The 22,714-nt window shown below is 44.5% G+C and overlaps 1 protein-coding gene across 2 annotated transcripts; it reads right to left on the bottom strand.

Annotated features, from left to right (window-relative positions):
• Positions 1–301: 301 nt before the first annotated feature.
• Positions 302–22,561, bottom strand: sympk (symplekin). 2 transcript variants are annotated; one of them, XM_063196645.1, is made up of 27 exons: positions 22,294–22,561; positions 21,752–21,853; positions 21,592–21,657; positions 21,180–21,233; positions 21,002–21,075; positions 20,763–20,889; positions 19,226–19,475; positions 17,973–18,143; positions 17,093–17,338; positions 16,060–16,208; positions 15,517–15,667; positions 14,572–14,812; positions 13,340–13,490; positions 11,185–11,420; positions 8,700–8,781; positions 8,237–8,350; positions 7,616–7,763; positions 6,995–7,155; positions 6,195–6,303; positions 5,413–5,513; positions 5,049–5,139; positions 4,545–4,646; positions 4,136–4,323; positions 2,709–2,885; positions 1,771–1,857; positions 757–1,005; positions 302–577 (listed from the first exon to the last, which is right to left on the bottom strand). In XM_063196645.1, the coding sequence occupies exons 2-27, from the start codon at positions 21,839–21,841 to the stop codon at positions 398–400; spliced, it is 3,795 nt and encodes a 1,264-aa protein (XP_063052715.1). In that variant the 5' UTR covers positions 21,842–21,853; positions 22,294–22,561; the 3' UTR covers positions 302–397. The 2 variants fall into 2 exon arrangements, with proteins under 2 accessions (XP_063052715.1, XP_063052716.1); XM_063196646.1 differs by having other exon boundaries at positions 302–574.
• Between the last annotated feature and the right edge of the window lie 153 nt (positions 22,562–22,714).

Here is a 22,714-nt window from a genome sequence, read left to right as displayed (position 1 = left end):
TCTGACAATATATTTTTGAAGACTACGCCATTTCACTCACCCTGCAAACAATGGAGCCTTATTGCAGATGGATTGGAACCAGCTGTACCACAAGTCCAATTTTCCCCCAGAGAGCTATATGTTTATTATTACACGTGTATTATTGCACTACATGTCAGAACTGAAACTATTGTTCCCAGAGATGCACTACATGCTGAAATACATGGTCATATTGTTTTTGAAGTAAAAACTGGTACATCTCACCCCACTCTTCCAACGATTAGTTTCATAACACAACATTCAAAATGACCCAAGACCAATGCATGATTGTACATTACTTTTCAGTATTTATTTAACACATTACAGTGCACAAAAAGAAAAATAAACATCAAAATTTAAAGATGTATAAAAAGAAAAATCATTCATCTACAGTCTGGTTGTCTGTTTCCATGGCGTTCTGCTCTGATGCCTCGTTGGCTTGCTGCTCCTCATTGGAATGGTCTGGAAGTGCTCCTTCCTCTGTTGGGGGTTCTACTTCCTGTTTAGGAGACGCAGGGGTGGACGTGTGGTGCTCCTGCTCCATGGCTTCTTCTTCCTGCTAAAGAAGACAGCCTTGTGAGTTCAATATCATTTCATGTGTGTGAGACCTGATGGGCAGGCTTGCTGCTGCTCCTCCTCCTCCTCCTCGGGGGCAGCTGATCCTGGTGTGTGTGTGTGTGTGTGTGTGTGTGTGTGTGTGTGTGTGTGTGTGTGTGTGTGTGTGTGTGTGTGTGTTACCTGGGGTTGAGGCTCTTCAGCCTGCTGGTCCTCCTCCAGGGCGGCTGGTCCTGGGGTGGCTATGTGCATCTTTTCCGCAGGCTCCTCTACGCCGCTGGGCACATACTGCTCCCGCACCGCTGCCACTGGTACTGGCATCACTACTGGCACTACCACCGGCACCACCACAGGCACCGGTTCGGGACTCCGCCTCACCACCACGGGCTCCTCCACCTGCTGGGGTGAGATGGTCCTCTGAGGCATGTGGACCTGCAACCACAGGGGAGATTGGGGAGATATATATATTTGCCTACTGGAGCAAAGTTAAGCACACCTGAGGGATCTTTTCAACATACACCATAACAAGGCAAAAGTCAAACAATATCTGTATATGCTTGTGTTCTCCCAATGTGTAGACTAGAATATATTGTGTACTGTCAATCTAAGAATGCAGCCTTTTCCTTTATTTCAATTGTTGACATTTTGGCCAGCACTTCAAATTCCAAAAAAAAGTGAAAGGTGTTCTGGCTCTTAAAAAGTTCCAGTTGAGAATTTAGTAACAGATATCGAATGCCATGTGCACCAAAATCTGTACAAAAAAAAAAAAAAAAACCCAAAAAAACCAGACTTGAAACTAGAAATCAACATTGTAGTATCTAAATATGTCGCTCAATCTATCTAGTCTATTTTACAATTTCTTCGTCCGTTGGTCTTACACTACTCAACTAGCCAACGTAATCTAAGCGCTAACATACAGAACGTAACACCAACCATAGCAATGGCGTGAAGTGAAATACGTACTGATGTCGCCGGGGAGAGCTCAAGTTAATGCAGTTTGAAACTAACAGTTAAGAAGATACCGTAATGACCAAAGTCATATCTTATTAGACAACTGTTTATTTGGGAAGGGAGTCACCAAACTGCAGCCTTTCATTTGGAAAGCATCCTACAGGAATACATCTCGATATAACTACATTTATATTCTCATCCTGCCCTTAAGTGAGATGTGCTGTATGTGCTGAGTATCATCCAGACCTCTGGTTCCTCCGTGCGCTCTTCTGGCACGGGCTGCTTGGTGTTGGCCTCCAGCACTGCCATGAGGGAGTTTGGGATATGCGCTTGCTGAAAGAAAAATTAGGATGTGTGAGGGCTGGGGTGAGGGCTGGGGTGAGGACATTTAACAGTCAGTAGCATAGCTTGATGATGAAACCTTTTACAGTAGAATTGAAAATGCTTGAAGAATCTGAAAAAGATAAACCGCCTTGGCACTACAGATGGAGCTCCAGTTATCTACAAATTGTAGCCTAAGCAAATGCCTTCATACCCAAGAGGATTTACAACAAAGACATGCTGAGGAAAACAAGAGAAAAGAGGAGTGCAGAGGACAGGAGAATTTTGAGTGCCGACACTGTAGAGAAAAGCTTTGGTGAGTGGAGAAAGGGACAAACTACTTTCCGACTAGTAGAGGCAGAAGTAGTCTTTATCTTCACCATAGAAGACATAGGGCTCAGATGACCAGACAGTCATGTTGCTCAGTTATGTTGTATAATCCAATATCACATGACAGCCCTTACGTTACTTGCACCACAATGTGAATCTCACTATGATGTATGAAGGTGGCAAGTGAGCATCGCACAAAACTGTGGTAAGGCAGTGAGTGTGGTAAGCTGTTCATAAAAAATAAAAAAAGTTCATAAAAGTTAGTCACCAATGTTTCAACTTTTACATAGGACCAAAATGTGTGCATTGCTTTCTTGTTAATCCCAGTGATTTCTGACTTTATTCGTTATTTTTAACATTACTTAAGATGTTAACTTGACTTAAAAGTTAGTTCAAAAGTGCACGGCCAGAAAGGCAAAAACTCTACTTGGATCTCGTCTCAGGTCTTAGCACTCATCTCTTCCAATCTCTCACATTACACTCGTCTTAGCCAATGTGGTGTTAGTAAAGGCAGTAACAGCGTCAGTGCGCACCTGGTGTGGCGTGAGGGAGTGCACGTGTAGCAGTAGGGGCTCCCTCATCTCTGGGCAGCGTTCGAACATGCTGTTGAGCTGCGCCGCCGGCAGCTGCAGCAGCACGCTGTAGGACTGAGGCTTGGTGCGCTGGCAGCACCGCACGAAGCCCTCCCACACCCGCGGGTACTTCCACACCTGTAACACACAACACGGGCACGTTTGGAGAGGAACACTCTAACGACACCTTTCCACTGTCCTACACTTCTCCGTCCTCAGGGTTGACAGGAAACATATGACACATGGTAAAGAACGAGTATCTTTGGATAAAAGAATATGAGCTTTTCCTCTTTCCCATGACGTCTTACACTTCAGTTGACAAAAAATGGCCACATGATGGGCACCCAGGAGGAGTGCCTTTTGGAGAAAAGGTGAACGTTTTTTCCTTTTTGTGACCTTTATAGTTTAAAGAAAACACCAACATACTTGCAATGTGCTTTTTGGACAACAGATTAAACCTTAGTTTAAACTTTATTTCAACACTTCATGCTTTAGGATTATTACTAATTCTATTATTTCCTGAGTCCAGAGTCAAGGAAAATTTCCAAGACTTTCCAGGTTAGCGTTAATGCCCAGGCCTGAAAAGAATTAAAAACGAATCAACTGTGCCGCTTAATTGTGGACCACGCTAATGGCCACGTGTTTCTGTGGAAATAATGGCAAGGTAAAGGAAAGACCTGTGTGATGTCAGGTTAGATTTTTGGAGCCACTGGAGTTGTTATGGTTACCTGTCAAACACACTGATATTGCTATGGACCAGGGACAGCAATTCAACTTCAACTTTTCTTTGAAGATTTACATCAAAAGAAACCTGCTCTTAGGGTGTCAAAACGTCAATATAGCAGTCGGCAACTACTCTTCGCCTAGAGCTTAAGTGCCTATTCCATTTTCTACAGGTCAGGCATTTGAACGTTCACTACGGTAACATTGTTTCTCTGGAAGCATAATTATTTAAAATCTTTAACATTAATCTGCCTTCTTCACCCCCCCAAACTCAACTTATAAAAGGCTCAACTGCAGACGTGGCCTTTGGCTCCATGTACGTTTGTAAAAACTGATCACTGATCTGTAGTTTCAGACATACGAGCTGCTGTAAGACTGCATAAAAATTGCCATTTATTGTCGCAGTACACTTGACCTCCAGACAATGATCAGCAATCAATTCTTTTCAAGTTTCTTCCCTGTATAATATGGAAAAGTTCACCCACCCTGACCTCTTCCTACACATCTGTCTATGGCTCAATCACCCTTGAGCAAGGCACCTAACCCCACATTGCTCCAGGGACTGTAATCAACACCCTGCAAATTACTGTAAGTGGCTTTGGATAAAAGCGTCAGCCAAGTGTAATGTATGTAATGTTTGGGGTGCGAGGCGAGGTGAGGAGGACCTTCTTGGTGATGAGTCGTGAGAGGATGTTCATGACGAAGCCCCCGAGGCGCGGGTACATGGTGAGGGACTGCAGCACGGTGCGCATCAGCAGCATGGGCAGCGGGTTCTGCTCCATCAGCTGCTGCATCACCACCGCCAGCACCTCCGACGTGTACACGTTCTTCTCCGCAAAGCACAGGTTGGTGGCTGGACGCAGGCGCAAACACAGGACACACAAACACACGTTACATTAGATTGCAAAACACACACACACACACACACACACACAAAACCAATGACTCGCATACAAAAACACTAACATAACAGACATACTGTACATGCAACAGAACACTACAAGAACTGTGCCCTAGTAGTAGGTTGAACGCATAACATAACATAACATAACATAACACAACACAACACACTACCTTTGATGATGGACTTCATGTCACACTTAGTGGAGTCAATATTGTGTAAGGCGATGAGGAGCTCGCTGGGTGTGACGGGGGAAACTGAGGAGCCACCTTCACCTGTGAACAATATGAACAATAGGAGTTATCACACTATCTATGACATTGCTAAAACAATGAAGACACCCCTCACTCTGTCAGGTAGCTCCCAGGGTGAGAATGCAATACAATACAATACAATACAATACAATACAACATAATATATATAATAAATGAGCATTTATGTCTGAGGTGTTACTCGGAGTGGGTGCTCAGGGTATAACAAAAAGCACAGCAGTCATCTCTAAACATATCCACAGCTTACCCCAGGCCCCAGTAGTGAGTAAATCATCCCTAGACGACCAATAACTTAATGCCATAAAATGCTGAGGAGCAGGGTTGCTACAAATATAATGTAATGTAATGTAATATCATGTAATGTAATATAATATAATATGCCTATTCATGACATGTCATTCTTACCATGCTGTGCACAGAGCAGCCGGTTGAAGACCTCCTTGACTACAGTAGGGTTGAGCTTGATCAGCTTGGGCAGGGCCAGAATGACCTCGTTCTGCATGGGAACAAACATGCAGTGGTCAGTCACACACTGAGTTTAAAGCTAAGGCAGAATGGCATTTTAGGAGTGAATCTCTATTGATGGTTAAGTGTGCCGAGGTGCTCATCTGGAATCATTTTGAGATAATTCGGCCTAGAAGTAGCAATAGCAATCACAGACACAATATGATGACTTGAGCAGCTTGACAAAGCTGACAACATTCCTTTGAAGTGTGTTTCTCTCTGGTTGCTGTGAGTGTGTGATTGTAAGGGTGATGACTCTACTGACCTTCTCCAGGCCGTTGATGACAGGGATGAGGAAACGGATGTCTGCCACTCGCTTGTGGTAGAGGTCTCGCACTCGCTCCACCAGTTCAGGAGAGGGCGCCACTGTGCAAGGAGAGAGATGATCACTCAGAACACGGACTATGTCTTCAAGTAGAGCAAGATCAATCAAACCCGTACTTTTCCAGGATCCATGTCATGTTAGGTGAACGCACCTTTAGGAGACCTTAGGTTAGGAGACTTTAAGGTTGAGAATAAATGGAACGCAAGCAGGTAATTGGAGTGCTTCTGGGTCTTCACCTTTTTCCCTTGGTGCTCATCAGTGTAGGGGCTCTCAAGTTTACGCCCTGAAGAAGGCCATAAGGGCCGAAACGCGTAGGCATTATAGCCAAATAAAAAAATTGCAACCTTGAGTGCCTCAGCATCTGTCTTCCTGGACCGAGAATAAATGAGAGTTCCCTTAGCGCTGTAGATGGTGATAGCGCACATATAATGCAAGCTGCCACCAAATGCCACAGAGACAGAAGAAGGAGGGGACTCCAACCCCTTTGGAGACTGAACTTGAGCACACTCGTTTGCATTGGGTAGGTGGGGTTTGGGGTCTCTTACTCTATTAGATGTTTGACTATGTTTACATGCATTTAAATATGAAAACAAGTTTCAGCACAAGGTGTTTATGTGAACTCAGCGCAATTGTGTTATCAATACTTTGTTGATGTGAAAAGCACAGACAACCTAATAAAGAGTAATAAATATGTAGTTCATGAAGGGTAAAGCCAGGCCTACCTTTCTCTGTGAGGATGTTAAGGCAGCGAGTCACTAGTGTCTCCGCCCCCTTGGGGCAGTTCTCCACCAGTAGCAGCAGCTCAGGGGAGTTCATCCCCATCCCTCGAATCTGTCAGACGCACACAGAGTACAAATGATTTTCATCACCACTATCAAATCACCCAACTTATGCAGTGATGACTATAATTAACGACAATCAATCGATTAAGGACAAAGACGTTGACTTCTCTGCGTAGTGTTCACTCATTTATTTTTGTCTATATTTATCATTTTGTCTATACTCAGCAACCTGGAACATGAATTTCCCCTTGGGGATAAAGAAAGTCTCTATCTATCTATAACCTAATAGGGAAAAAAACAAAAACAAATATTGAACATTGTCAAAGGTCAATACACATAGATACTGCAGCCAGTATTTACGGCAAATACCCACAGATGTGTTGGCCAGTCTTAATGGACTGAGAATTGAAGAATTTCAAATTAAGTCAGCAGATGGCCTTAGCAAGGCACAACAAAGAGTATCCCAATGTCCCAGGGAAGTGAAAGGAAAGAGATCTTACAGGCTACTCAATGTGAAAGGGAGGGAGTGGGGTGGGATCAGATCTTACAGGCTACTCAATGTGAAAGGGAGGGAGTGGGGTGGGATCAGATCTTACAGGCTACTCAATGTGAAAGGGAGGGAGTGGGGTGGGATCAGATCTTACAGGCTACTCAATGTGAAAGGGAGGGAGTGGGGTGGGATCAGATCTTACAGGCTACTCAATGTGAAAGGGAGGGAGTGGGGTGGGATGGGATCTTACGGGCTGTTCGATGACCCTGAGGACGCTCCTCTTGATGTCCGCGATGGCCTCGGTGTAGACGGCGGCCAGCTCGTGCACCAGTTTGTGGTTGAGGGGCAGCAGCGTGAGGTAGAGGTACAGGCACTGCATCACCGTGTCCTCCGTCCAGGGGGATGCCACCTCTGCGGAGGGCAAGACACATCCAGGGATCAAAGTGGTAGCGAGAGAGGGATTCATTGTGTTGACAGCATCAGGCCCGCCTACAGGGAGGGACAAACGAGTATGTTGTCCCGGGCCCAGTGACAAAAGATTTGGGTCCCCGTTACATTGCATTTATTTGGTAGGGGGCCCTTTCAGATGATTTTGTCCTGGGCCCAGCGAATGCTGTCAACGGCCCTGGACAGCATACTGTAGAGTTAATATAGCAGAGGGGACGTGAACTTTGCAAAAAGCCAACTTTAACTCACCACTGAGAAATAAATGATGGATTCACTCAATAGCTAATTATCATGTGTTCAAGACATTGTCCATCCATTGGCCGAATGCTGTTACATTAGCACGTTTCAAATCCAAACTGCAATCATACTGTATTATTCCATGATTAGATCATCTTTCCTAAACAATCTATGGCGTTTTGGTTACCTATGTCCTTGTCTGCTCCAAAGAACATGGAGGGTGGGTTGGGGTGGACCAGCAACTGCATGTAGTTGAGGGCGAACCTCTCGACGTAGTCCCTCAAGTGATCCCTCTCATACATACGCTTGATGAAGCCCAGGGCACTGCTACGCACCTACACAAAAGACCCAAAACGGTTGTCATGTCAAGAACTCTTAAATAGCATTTACTGAATATTAATATACCGGTAATAAATATTGTCACTTTGCAGTTGCACTAATCCCCTGTCAAGTCCTCATAATCAGGGCCGGATTAAGATGGCCTGGGGCCCGTAGGCTACAGGTTGCGATAGGACCCCCGCAGAAAAAAAAAATAATGACAAAATTACATTAGCATTGTCAAAATTATAAATGTAGTCTGCTAACTATAGAGAGGAGTATTAAACCTGACATTCATTTTTCAATACCGAAGGAGATGATTTTTTTGCCCTGTGAACAATCAGGGGGGGGCCTGGCTGGTGGGGGGCCCGAAACAGCAGCCATATTGTTCCTGCTCGTTAATCCGGCCCTCCTCATAAAGCAGCGAGTATTCTTGCGTGTAGAAACATGACGATGTGGAAAGGCAAGATAAGCAGCCGAGGGAGTGTACCGTCTCCTTTTCGTGGGAGCTGAGGTCCAGCAGGACGTGGAGATACTGGAACTGCCTGGACGGACGTTTCAGGATCAGCTCCTTCAGAGTGGTCATGCCCAGATACACCCGCGTCTGCAAGACATGAGCGGCATTGAGCGCACCAGCACACCATTAGCTTAGAGACCACGACATGACACTGCACAATCTCAAATCACTTCACCATTTCATCCATTTATCATATCAAACTAATTTCTGTAGATCAAAAGTCTTCCTTTGTTTTGTATGAAATGCAATGCTCGTATTTTATGCGCATGTAATACTTTTGAAGTGCCATGGCAGTAAAATAGATCTGTATTTTATGGTTGCTTTTATGGTGAAGCTGACAAATTTGCACTGTGTGTTCAATTCACATTGGCTATAAAAACAAAAACAAAGAAGCTGTGCTCTTCCCACAGGCACTCGGCACTTGAGCAGTCCTCACCTCGTCTTCACAGTAGCGGCGGATGACTTCCAGAGCTGACTCTGTGATGAGAGGAGCCTCCAACACCAGCTTGGTGAAGAGCCTGGAGGACAAGACAGGGCACAGGAAAACACACACAAGAAGCATGGTGAACAAGCAACAATAGGAATATCAGAGAGAGTAGAAAGAGAGAGGTTCCATTGGTCCATTGTTTCCGGGTTCTACAAATGCAAGGGGGGGGGAGAAATCCCCCTAAGGCAGACCTAAGGACTGTTCTATTCAATGCAAGGAGTATTATGACACGCCCCTTTAGGCAGACAGGAACCTGGTCTTGTTAGGTGCCCATAGCAACTATTACATTGGCATATCTCGATATACTTAAAGGGACACTGTGTGAGATTTTTAGTTGTTTATTTCCAGAATTCATGCTGCCCATTCACTAATGTTACCTTTTTCATGAATACCTATCACCAGCATCAAATTCTAAGTTTTCATTATGACTGGAAAAATTGCGCTTTTCATACATGAAAAGGGGGATCTTCTCCATGGTCCGCCATTTTGAATTTCCAAAAATAGCCATTTTTAGCTGCAAAAATGACTGTACTTGGACCATACTAGAAAATATGTGTTTAATACTTAGTAAACTTTCATGTAAAGATCAAATTTGGCAATAGGCAGCCCAATTTCAATAAGCAGCATAGTTGCAGTACCTTTTTTGACCATTTCCTGCACAGTGTCCCTTTAAAGAATCTCTGGTAATATGCTCCAAATGTGTCCTGTTCTAGAGTTATTGCCATGGCAAATCTACAGTTACTACAATATCCAAACCAACACCAAGGCTTTGAAGATCTTTTTCTCAGTTTCACTGTTGTCGTAGTTACTGCACTTTGTCTTTGTATTGCAGCATAGTTCCAGGAAGAGGCCATAAAAAAACAGAAAGTGTGGTAATGTACAAGTAACTAATTTCTACTTCATCCTTACTTGTTATGTAGTGGTTCTGTGTTAGTCGCTTGCGAACAAAAATCCGCTGCCTAGAACTATTTGAATCTATGTGAATCATGTCATCGACCGGCTTGACGAATAACTTAATCTCAGAAACTTAGAACCACAAAAGCCACTTCACTGGAACTGCATAAAGTCGAGTCAGAAGCTATTTATGTCAGTAAATGCTAGAAAACACCACACGTTCCAACTACTGTAGGGCACATAGAGACATTTCACGGATTAACAAATTTAACAAATCTAACTGGCATGCAATTTCATCCTAATCCTTATCCTTCACCGTGTGTGTCAGTGTTTTGGTCATTTAACCTAATAATGCTTGGGCCGTCTTTGCAATGGCTGAATTTGAGTACTGGTACTTGTGTTTTCCTTTTCCGTGGAAGAAAGAAGTGTGTGCTTGTGTGTGTGTTTGTGTGTGTGTGTGTCATAAGAATATAGTTGTCATCTGACCCGAAGAAGTCACTTGAAAGGGAAACTACTTCAAGCTTCAAAAAGACGTCCAGTTACATACAACAAAATTCTTTGGACTCGCATGACCTATATGGATGAGAAACTTCACACAGACCAGAATGCGTATGTTTATGTTGAGGACGGTATGGCGCTAGTGTGCCGGTCCATCCATGCGTCTCTAAGCGGGTCAGTGAGTGTGTGTATGTGCTCTGGCTTCTCCTACAGCCCCCACACCAAGAGGATGTTAGTGCGTGTGTGTGAAGGTGGGCTCAAACTACACGACTATCTGCCCGATTCTCACCTGAAAGTAACCCCCCTTAACGACAATCAGTGGAACATTACCCCACAGGACCATCTCAATCGATAGTCAAGCAAGTTTTCTTCGTCATGTAGGATGTTGGATGAAAACATTTTGCCAGTTCAAAGAGTCGCTGACCGCAAATCGTAGAAATCAAACAGGTTTGATTTTGAAGTGGAGTCCTGACTGCCGCGTGAAGAGGTAGTGTGTGTTTGTGTTTGTGTGTGTGTGTGTGGTGTTACCCGTCTCTCTGCTCTGGTTTCTCCTGGAGCTCAGACAGCAGGGTGAAGAGGCAGTGTGTGTGTGTGTGTGTGTGTGTGTGTGTGTGTGTGTGTGTGTGTGTGTGTGTGTGTGTGTGTGTGTGTGTGTGTGTGTAGTGTTACCCGTCTCTCTGCTCTGGTTTCTCCTGCAGCCCTGACAGCAGGGTGAAGAGGCAGTGTGTGTGTGTGTGTGTGTGTGCGTGTGCGTGTGCGTGTGTAGTGTTACCCGTCTCTCTGCTCTGGTTTCTCCTGGAGCCCAGACAGCAGGGTGAAGAGGCAGTGTGTGTGTGTGTGTGTGTGTGTGTGTGTGTGTGTGTGTGTGTGTGTGTGTGTGTGTGTGTGTGTGTGTGTGTGTTTGTGTGTGCGTGTGTGTGTGTGTGGTGTTACCCGTCTCTCTGCTCTGGTTTCTCCTGGAGCTCAGACAGCAGGGTGAAGAGGCAGTGTGTGTGTGTGTGTGTGTGTGTGTGTGTGTGGGTGTGTGTGTGTGTAGTGTTACCCGTCTCTCTGCTCTGGTTTCTCCTGCAGCCCTGACAGCAGGGTGAAGAGGCAGTACTCGTATCCGTCCAGGGAGCTGCCGGCCTGCTGGCTGAGGTAGATGTTGTACTCCTGGTAGAGCAGGGCGAAGGCCAGGTCGCTACGGTTACGCATGTCGCTCAGGACGAACTCCAGCATGTCCTGCTTCATGGCGCCCTCAAACTGGGTGGCCAGCCGCGCCAGCAGCTTCACACGCACCTGCACCACGCAGCACAGAAACAACACATCTCCATTAGGTGATACACATCATATGGTCAACAACAAGGGGTATTGGGAATGAAGTCTTTTTCCAGATATGTTGGCACTTTCGTGCCTTTACACCGCATTTCACATTATTACGCAAATGCCATTTTTTTCCCTTTTACCAAATAGTCAATAGAAATGACAGTCGTCATAATTTTCAAGTAATCAGCCATTAGAGTACAATTCAAAAGTTTTTGAATGAACCTTCCAATGATAACAGTATTTTTTTAAATAATAAAAAACTTAAAATGCCCAAAATGCTCTGTTCCAAATTATTACGCAAAACAGTTTTGTAGTGTTGTAATACAAATTTCTTTCTTTTTTTCCCATTTACATCAAAACAGTTGGCATTTGGTACCTTCTAAATTACATTTCGATGTTCAAAACTTGGTCATAAGCTGTAACTGGAATGCTGCGTTTAACATTGAAGTCAATGGCAGGGCATTGCATGGAAATTATGGAAGCCCAGATATCCTTGATGCTTTGCTCTCAGCTGTTTTTGTTTGTTTGGTCTGGTGACCCACACTTCACTCTTCAATATACCTGTAGATTTCCATGCCACGTGTAGGTGCTTTGGAGGTGATGACATTCAAACTCACCAGACATAGCATCCCATTCATTTTCAATGGCGTTTTATGTCTGGTGCGTTAGAATGTCATCACCTCCAAAGCACCTAAACGTGGCATGGAAATCTACGGGTATATTGAAGAGTGAAGTGTGGGTCACCAGACCAAACAAACAAAAACAGCTGAGAGCAAAGCATCAAGGATATCTGGGCTTCCATAACTCCCATGCAATGCCCTGCCATTGACTTCAATGTTAATCACAGCATTCCAGTTACTAAGACAAAGAGCTTATCACCAAGTATTGAACATTGAAATGTAATTTAGAAGGTACCAAATTCCAACTGTTTTGATGTAAAAGGGAAAAAAAGAAAGAAATTTGGATTACAACACTACAAAACTATTTTGCGTAATAATGTGGAACAGAGCATTTAAAGTTTTTTATTATTTTAAAAAATACCGTTATCATTGGAAGGTTCATTCAAAAACGTTTAAATTGTACTCTAATGGCTGATGACTTGAAAATTATGACGACTGTCATTTGTATTGATTATTTGGGGAAACAGCGAAAAATGTCATTTGCATAATAAAGTGGAATGCGGTGTATTTGCCACAGGACAGTGAATATAGTGACAGGAAAACCGTGGGAGAGAGTGGATGAGGAAATTGCCTTATTTGGAATAGGACAGTGAAGATGGGGCTCTTTCCATTATCCGCACTCCCGTCCTCTTTAGTGCGTTAGTCATTGAGGACATGCGTTTAATTCAATATCTTACAAAAGCACAATTCAAAGGTCATTTTCTCATTTGCAATCGGGATGCTGAATGGGGAAAAGCCCCCCTAAAGTTGTTGTGGCTAGACAGACAGTGGGGAAATGGTATTGTATTCTCAAGTGAACTAATGGGCTATAATTTGGTGTGGTTTGCAGTATGCCTCTGTAGAGTCTATCATGATTCTTTTTTCATATACGGTAGGATGTAATTAGATAACTAAAAGTCACTGTGGACAAAAGCATAACCGATAAGTTTGATAATAATGTTAAAAAAATGGGTCTACATTAACTTTTTTCACCACCAGCCAGAATAGCTAGTAGATGTCCATCTTACTAGCCAAACACACACTCAGTAATGGGTCAAAGTGGCTAGTAAGTTGGTCTTTTCAACCAGCATTTGGCCGGTTGGCGGGTGTTAATTTAGAACCCTGGTGTAATGTAATGAGATGTTAGGTGGGCAACAAAATTCGTGTTACAATGGAGAGAGTGAGGAAGGCAGACACATTTCTGCTGTTGAAGGTCCATGTGATGTGGCTGACCTGGGAACTGCCGCTGCGTGCGATAGCCTTCTCCGACTTCAGGATGCGCTGGATGGCGGAGCTGGTGAGCTGGGCCACCTGGGCCTCGTTTAGCGGCTTCACCACGTCCGCCAGGCGGAACACCTTCTTACGCCCGCTGGAGCTGGCAGACCTGCAGGAGGAGATAAGAGTAAGAGGGCCAATCACAGCTCAAGATACCTTCACAATAACGTTTACATGGGCGGTTTTCATTTGATTGTATACTGTATATGCGAATTTCCATCGCTATTGTGCGTTTAAGTGTGTGTTTCTCATGTGTCTCTCAGTGGGAATCGCCTGGTCTGTGAGGAGGACACGATAGGTTGCGGAGGACTCCATTCCAGTAAGTAAGGGTTAACGTTCGGCGAGAAGGTCGCTACCGTGGAATAGCAGCACGACAGAGACAATCTTTAGACCGCGGAGCGGAGGGGTCTTGTTCTCTCTGAAGTGCTGCTATTCCACAAAGCGACCGACTGATGATGACGTCACACCATATAATAACAGCTCTTAATGGCTGACTGATAGGGATGGCGATTGTGCGAGCGTGTGTGTGTTGTTTTTAGTGTATTTCTCTCTGTGAAATGTATTTAGTCTGTGTGGAGAGCGTGACGAATGTTTTACCCATGCTTTTCTTTATCCTAAAATAATTTCTTCTGAAACACACAATAATACTCTTCCAGAGCACCAGTGCAATCAGATTATTTATACGCATTACGCACTGAAATAATTTTCAGTGTCAGGACTACTCTTTATTTGAATACTGTTTTCTAATGTAGGGTGCAGCTGCATTACCGCTCACCTACGGACGCTCACTGTGTCGTGATAAAAGCTGAACTTGAAAACGCATGCCCGAGTCGCCAACATAATCGCATTTTCGACAATCGTTGATATGAACTTCCACTGCACAACTTGCACGAGCGCAACGCCAGCTTTGATTAGCACGGCTGAAGTGAACAGAGCCCATGAGTGGCTGATCTTCAGTGGTGGAACGGCTTCAGTTTAAGCTTCAGTTAGTTGAAACTTAGCATTTGCACGTAAGCGCCACTGCATTCAGCGCCAATGATGGAATGGTCCCCTGGTGTGTGTGTGTGTGTGTGTCTCTCAGTGGGACACACTTGGTCTGTGCGGAAGACACCATGGGACGTTGTCAATATCTGGTGTGTGTGTGTGTGTGTGTGTGTGTGTGTGTGTGTGTGTGTGTCAGTGGGACTCACTTGGTCTGTGCGGAGGGCACGATGGGCTCGGGCAGCCTCTTGGCCTGGGGGGCGTCTTCGATCTGCAGGCCGCTCTTGCCGGAGTAGCCCCCCAGCACGGAGATGGCCTGGCCCAGGGACACGGCCGACACCTTGCGCTTGATCAGGGGGTCCTTGGAGCCGCCCGCCTCGTCCGACGTGCCCTCCCCCGCGCCGCCATCCTTATTGGGGTCGTCCTCGCGAGCCTTCTGCTGCTCCACACCTGAGTAGGGATGGCACAAACCGCACCGAAAACCGAAACCGTACAATTCACACACATACCGAACCGAACCGTGCAATCCATCGCAAACCGCAATTCATGTACTGCCCAGAAAAATATGTAAAACAGAGATTCTAGGAGTATCATATCCAGTCTCTCTGATTAAAACATTAGCGTATAAGACCAAATCAGAGGATGACACAATTAAAATCAAACCATTTTCACATTATAAGCCTATACAAACCATATGTAGGATATTAAGTGATAAGTCCGATTCTATTAGCCAGTGCACCATTTATCATGAACTAAAAAAAAAGAACCGTAGAGAACCGAAAACCGTGACCTTGTCACCGCGATATGAACCGAACCGTGAATTTTGTGAACTGTACCACCCCTAGACCTGAGGGAGAAGCAATCGTTTCATTATTCCTGGAGCTCATTTGGTGTTAACCATGTATACTTTTCATTGGTAGTATGATGATGGCACATGTTTTGTGTGCCTTTCTTATGCATTCGTCTTTTCCCGTCTTTGTGCGCTCCAACACATTTAAACACAACAATGGATTTTACATCCACAGTGTTATGCATCACATATGGCCAACAAACATTTGTGTCCCAAATTGAAAAGAACATTCACGGCAAGTGAGCAGCCTTAACCAGCCTTTCTTGCTGTGATGACATCCGACCTCTCCACACTTGGAGCTCACCTGGCCCAAGGTTGGCAGCGGTGATCTGCGTGGCCATGAGTCTGGCCAGATGCTTGATCTGGGCCTCAGTGCCAGCCGACTCCACCGGCGTGTAGGTGGCCTGGAAGGAGGCCGGCATGACGTTGGGCAGGTACACCATGCTGATCAGCACCTGGGAGAGTACACGCACACACACACACACACACACGCACACGCGGCAGGCTGGTTAGATGTAGTCGTACTGTGTCGTAAGTACCTTCCTAGCAACTGTATTTGATACTGTTGATATGGCTATAAAATACACTTGAACTTGAGGTTGGCGTTTTTCAGCTTTTTAGTGGCACACAGCAACTCTAAATGCAGTCATGTCAGATAGATAGTCAGAAACCAGTTCGCAGCTGATTTTGGTCTCTTAAGCATTGTTCCTTTTTTTTAACCTGCGTTATGATTACCTTTGGGTTATCATTTTCCAGGTGAGGCCTTTACTTGCCAACATCCCTAAAATGCAATTTTCCCAAGTACTAATCTACCGGATATCAACAATACCAGTGTATGAAACCTCACCAGGTTGGCCACGTTTTCTGGGTTCAGCAGGGGACGAAGGAAGTCTGCAGTGACGTCGATGGCTGAGGTGGAGGGGGCAGCCACTGGTTTTGGGGGCACGGGGGCCGGCTCTTCCTTATCCTCGTCATCCTCCACCATCAGTGGGGTCTCTGAGGACACACAGCATACAAACAACATATCAATATAAACTCCAGAAAATCTATGCAAAAATTGAGTGGTAGGTTGGGTAAGGCTCTTGCTAAAAAGGGTGTGCAGCTGTTCGCCCCCTAGACAATAAATGGAAAATCAGATGCAAATTATGTCTGCAAAGCAAGTTTTAAAATATACTGTATGTATATATACTCCAACTTAACTCATTTATTTTTTATTACTATTAATTTATTTTCATTTTTTTACATTTACTTTTATTAGTTTTATTAATATTTACCATTTTATTATTTCTGATAGGACAGTGAGACAGGAAACGAATGGGGAGAAAGAGATGGGGAATGTTCGGCAAAGGACCCAGGCCGGAATCGAACGCTATCACTGGCGTAGCAGCCCAGTGCCCTACCATTAGAGCCACGGCAGGGCCCTCTAACTGAACTTATGGACTGACTATATGCAGTTATTATTTCAATTTTCACTTCATCTCTTGATCAAAGTCCTTTTAGGCTTACTAAGCATATATTGCTTAACATACTGTGCATGAAAAATTGTATTCAACATAATAAACCTTCACCTAAAATCAAACAACAGCCACATGGAATGAGCTATGAACCTGAAGTCATTATTCCAATTAATTGTCATCCCTTCATGTCTGTTGACATATTAGCACATGTCAGGACCTCTTACTCACTTCAGAAATACATTTCAAACATACAATCGCACCAAATAAATCCTGAAATACTGTTGTCCAGTGAGAGTCTTAACTAAAATAACAATGAGAACACACTGAGGGACTACTTAAGGATACCGTTCATGTCTAGCACAGCACAAAACCCTGTTGTCAAAATGGAAACGTCTGACTAAAACACCAGCAGCGTGCACTGACCAATCTTGCTCTTCTTCTTTCCCTCGTGGAGGTGGTGCTCGCCGTGCGACCTCTTGCGCGGGGGCTGGTGTGCGGGCGTGATGCGGTTGATGTCGTTCTGGTTCATGCCCAGGTCCAGCAGCAGGGTGCTGATCTGGCCCAGGAACTCCAGGCTGGACTGGTGCCGCAGCACCGCCACCAGGTGCAGCTTCAGGTTCTTCCGCACGCTACTCACCTGCGACTTGGCCAGCGTCGGGGGCAGGTTGGCTGCGGGAGGTAGTGGAGGAATGGTACTGTTAAAAGACTAAGCCGTTTGTTCTCTTCTGTTAATCTACAGGTTGGAAGAGGAATTGTCACTCCATTGAGCAGACTGAGGCTGAATGGGAGTGTACAGGAGCAACAAAAAAAAAACAATATTGGATACTCCATAAGGGATATGAGAGTTTCCTACCGCAGATCAAGATATGTCCCATGCACAATATCATACATGAAAATGCACCCGCATAACCTGTCGCAAACTATGAATCAAGTAATGGCTTCATCAATCCAACTTTCCCATCTCTACTCACTATAAGGGCTTCCGCACACCGGCTCCGACAAAGTGCTGAGCACTGCTCAGATAAAATTCGATTCCATTGTTTTCAAAAGAACAACGCAGACTGGCGTTGTCCGCTGACATTCGCCGATGTCGGATAGCAATTAGAGACAAGTTCTATTTTGTCGGCGCCGCCCATTGACTATCAATGCAATGTTCGTGTGAAATTGGGTTTGGGGGGTCCGAATTCTGTCGGAAGCAAAAGTGCGCCGCAGTGCTGTCGGAGCCAGTGTGCGGCAGGCCTAATGCTCAACAGACTTTACTCCATGTGGACATAACATAGTGTGCCAGTGGCTTGGTACTCACCGTGCAGGGTCTCATAGGCCTGCACCACCTTGGACATGCACATGGGCCGCTGGCGCGCCAGAGTGGCCAGGGAGCCCAGTGCGGTGGTCAGGTTGATGCTGGAGATGGCAGGGTGCACCATGAACTTCAGCAGCTTGTCCAGTGCATCCTTGCCTTCTTCACACAGAGTATCTGGAGAGGAGAGTAGACACGTACAAAAAGTAATAACATATTATACATAGCACACTGAGCTGAGGTGTATGAATGCGCTTTACAAATTAACTTTGCCTTGCCTTTGTCAACAACAGAGCATGTGCCTCTGCTAAATGTTTGCTGGACATTAGGCAAAGTCTCAAAAAAGACAAGGAGTTTTAACACATTGACTACCAAATCACAGGAAAACCCGTTTTTACTTCCCATGCAAACAACCTTGGCCAGATCCTACACATTGTGAAATGTGAACTGTGATTGGATTATTACCCTTACCTCGGATTTGACCAGATAAGTTGGATTCTTCATTCTGTTCTTTTATTACCCCCATGATGAAATTGACTCTGTAGTGAACAGGAGAAGCTGGCTGCTGCTGTCGGTGAAGCTAACACTGCTATGTAAACAGTAGCATGCATGGATGCATGGCACAGCACAGCAGCTGTTTACCACACAAGGATCGGAGGCATTAACGCATCCGATTAACAGATTTTGTTGTTGATGTTGCACTAAATGCCTTTAGGGACGTGTTTGTGGATATGTTTTGCCTACTGCGTGTGACTAAGACTCGTTTCACGTGTGTGCAAAGATTAGTTGCGCAGGAACTTGGACTGTGCACAAGGAAGTAACGTGTACTTCTGGAGGCGAAAATGCGTTTGATTGGTTGATACAATTGCAGGGGGAGGTGGCAGAGCAGGAGAGACGTGTCTAGTACACCAATTTCATACTGGACACCGTGAAAAAGCACAAGATTCTGAAACGGCGCATCATTCATAAAAGCCTCAATATCTCCATTCCATGTTGATTTTGGCCGATACCGGCCTTGGTTTAGCTCACAATAGCTCGGCAATGAAAGCATATATAGACACGCTCTAAGAGATGAAAGTCTCACCTTTCAAACAAGCCATAACATGTTTCGGTGGCCCTATCACACAATATGCTGTGACTGTACAAAAAACACCTAAAAATGGTTTAGAACGCTGGAAGTCTACGACATGATTCTGAAAACACTGCTGGTAGTCAATGTGTTAAGTGACGAAGAGCGTAAGTTGATTTCCTGCACCCACCATATCGAATGTAAGCGTGATCTCGAGGAATTTTGTCCAGGCTGATGTCCCCCTCTTGTTTCTTGGGGACGTCAGAGTCGGGCGTCCTCGGCGTCAGGGTGATGATGACAGACTCGGTGAACTTGATGGCGTGGGTTCGAATCCCGTCGTTGTCCGAGTCCAGCATAGCCAGCACCTCCTCCTTCATCTGCGTGACCATGTCCCAGCAGGCCTCCTGCATGTCTGCCACCACCTTGGACCGCATCAGCCACTAAACACCAAACAAAATACCATGTAGAGCATGACACGGGAGTGGATTTTCACTCCCGTCCCATCCCGGTCCCAGAAAAAATATCCCATCCCGCCCCATCCCGGACTGGAGTAAAAGAAACAAATCCCATCCCGTCCACTCCTGAAAAGAATGTTTCCCAATCCTGCCCACTCCCGTTTCATCAAAACGAGGCTTTTTTTAATGAAAAAATAAGCGAGCATTCCCGCTCTCGTTCATTTTTATTCCCGCTCCTGCCCGCTCCCATTCATCTTTATTCCCCCTCCTGCCCGCTCCCGTTCATCTTTGAATTTTGACTTCCATCCGCGGGACCCACGGGAATTCCCGAAAAATGTCATCCTCTAATACCATGCAGTTATACCCCCCAGTTATACATCAAGTTCTATGTCAATCAGGCTTGTACGAAATACCGAAATGAATGAATTTGAATTCAAAGTAGTGCCATAATACGAACACTAGGTGGTGTCATTCCCTTGAATTTAAGCTACACCACCCATAGACCCGTTCAGAGTCGACATCCTCATGAATGCGTGCGCATCTTCGACTCAAACACACCAGAGATATTGTATGGATATTACGAGAGACTCCACTTTTCTGGGTGGTACTGCACTCTAGGGGGAGTGCAGACTACATTCAGAAAGAACGGGCTGCTGCGCTCAGAGCCGTATCTCGACTGCGGCCACTAGGAGAACTGCCAGCATGGGTAAAATCGGGAGTGGTGATTCTGTATGTAATACTGGGCGACAGTGCAGACACTAAAGAAAGAAAAACTGCCGTTCTGAAGCGCGTACGTTGATAAAAAATAGAGATTCCGAAAAGTACACTTGTTATGCTATTTTGAGAGGGAAGAGGCTGTTCCAGAAGCTAGGAGATGTTTGTTGTTACAAGACATTAAACTACTGACTGGACTGATGACATCGCCAGGAATACCCGTGTCCGTGGTGCCCACTGCATATCTGAGGTTAGCGCGAGCATCCGTTATCTTATTTCGGAAAAAACACCTGTCAAGTCTCTGTACAAGTGAACGGAGCATGGACGATTTTGAGGCAGCGGTGCGCACGCAGCCAATTTACGTCATACCTGTTTCAACACATCTCTTAAGCCTTGTTTCTCCCATGGATACATTACAAGGTTATTTTATGTGTCCTTAGGTAACTTGAAAGGCAATTATGAATTAAATGTATTTTTGGCACCCTGTATTAGCATCTTTCCTTCAGCAATTACCTCTTGTAGTACTTAATGTCATATGTGGTTGAAACACTGTTTTACCTGAAGGGCCACTTTGTAGAGCTGAGTAAGGGTGAGGATGGCTTTCTTCTGCACATTCACACTTTCGTCTTTCAGCAACATGTTCAGATTGGCAATTAGTTTCAACAAGAGTTCGTTGTCCCTTTTGCTGTAAACGTAAAATTGAAATGTGTTAAGATGTCAAAATATCACTTGGCAGTAATGAAATACTAATTTTCCTGTGAATTCAACCCAAAAATCAAAGTGTCATAGAAACCCACCATGCTTCCTCTATGAAACCAATGACGAATTTCCGCACTTCCATAGACTTATCTGTCTGAAACGCTATGATTTCCTACAAGAATGAATAAAATAATTAAAAGCATGTTATGGTCCTCATTGATTAAGTTCCAGTCTGGTGTATTAACAATTATAACTATTGGAAATGTTGACACTCACATCAAGAAAGTTGTCAAGCAGAGAAGGATCCTTATTGATGATCAGTTCCTGTACCTAAAGAACATATTTACGACACATGTTTGATTAAGAACATTTTAAGATCTATGCGGTATGACCCACAATATAATAACAATAGCAGAGGTGTCAAAAGTAAAAGTAAAATGGTCTAAGTACAACACTGGGGAATGATATTCTGTGCCCCAGAATCTGGGGCATGACATCGCTGTTACATTATTCACTCCATCGTACCAATGAGATACAGACTTCTGATCTTAAGACAAGTACACGTGTCTACTTTTTACTCAGATAAGTTACGTGTGCAGGAAGGAAACAATGTCTCTCTCCCTCTATTTTATGACACCTCTGAACAATATTCCAGTTTGAAACGTATTTTGCATGGTAGTCCACTGACCTGTTTCAAGTCTACCAGTTTATTTTCTGTATTTCTCAGCGCAGCCTGGTTCAGAAGATCAACAACCTGTTGAAATAGCACAATTCGACACCCTGGACTATTACTACTATTAGTACATGTGAGTCAGAATCAGCTGCTGTTGTATGTTTAAAAGAGCTACCTTTTCACTTGTTGTCATGTCCATCATAGCTGTGTCTGCATCTCCCGTGGCAGATCTCGGCACTGGCTCTTCGCCGTCGTCTGGGTCCATCTTGGACTTTTGCTAGATGGCATGACAAGTATGTACAGTGAATGTGATGAAAAAAGCCTTGGTACTCTACATTCTGCATACATAACTTACTTCCTACATACATACATTTCATCAAAGCCTAATACATTTCCATCGTATTTATCAGTACGGTAGCCAGTACCAGCAGAAAGGTTTAGAACTGGGGGCGATCCATTGCTTCTCCCCGACGAGCTCATAAAACTAAATATGATCAGAATGTATTTATGCTACGTGTGACTACTAATGATCTGGTATTCAACCCATCAAAATAAACAACCACAAAAAATGACAGATGTTCTTCATTCGCAGCAACAGACAAAAGTAGGAGTACAACGGCAATTGATACTTTAACTAGCTTTGGTCTCATCTACATATTGGCCAAGTTAGTTTATAGATGTCTATTCCTTCTTTTCACGACACAATTTAGTGCTCACCTGATGTGCTTGCTTGCAGACTGTGGATAAATAAACTAGCGAGATCTCCTAGCTAGCGTAGCTAGCTATCCTTTTGATGGCTGTCTGATTCCGATATGGTTTGTGATTAATTTTAAGACTAAATTCCAATTAAAGTGTTGTCCAAAAAACATCCATGATTAATAAATAGATGCGTTTGATGAAAATAACGGAAAAAACTAACTAATTACAAAGCACGACGCACGACACAGGGATATGCACCATAGGCGCCATACTTTCATGCGATTCAGAACAGCCTCACACGATATGATTGCGCCATCTATTGGGCTGGAGCTCAAGGACTGATGTTGCTGTAAGGTTTGCCTGCCAGTATAAAATACAAGAATCAAGGTTGGAATTTCTAATAGCTAGATGCTTTCTGCTATTACATTACATTTCATTT

Source organism: Engraulis encrasicolus, chromosome 4 (assembly GCF_034702125.1).
Source record: "Engraulis encrasicolus isolate BLACKSEA-1 chromosome 4, IST_EnEncr_1.0, whole genome shotgun sequence".
Classification (NCBI taxonomy): domain Eukaryota; kingdom Metazoa; phylum Chordata; class Actinopteri; order Clupeiformes; family Engraulidae; genus Engraulis; species Engraulis encrasicolus.
This window is presented reverse-complemented; position numbering and strand designations above follow the sequence as displayed.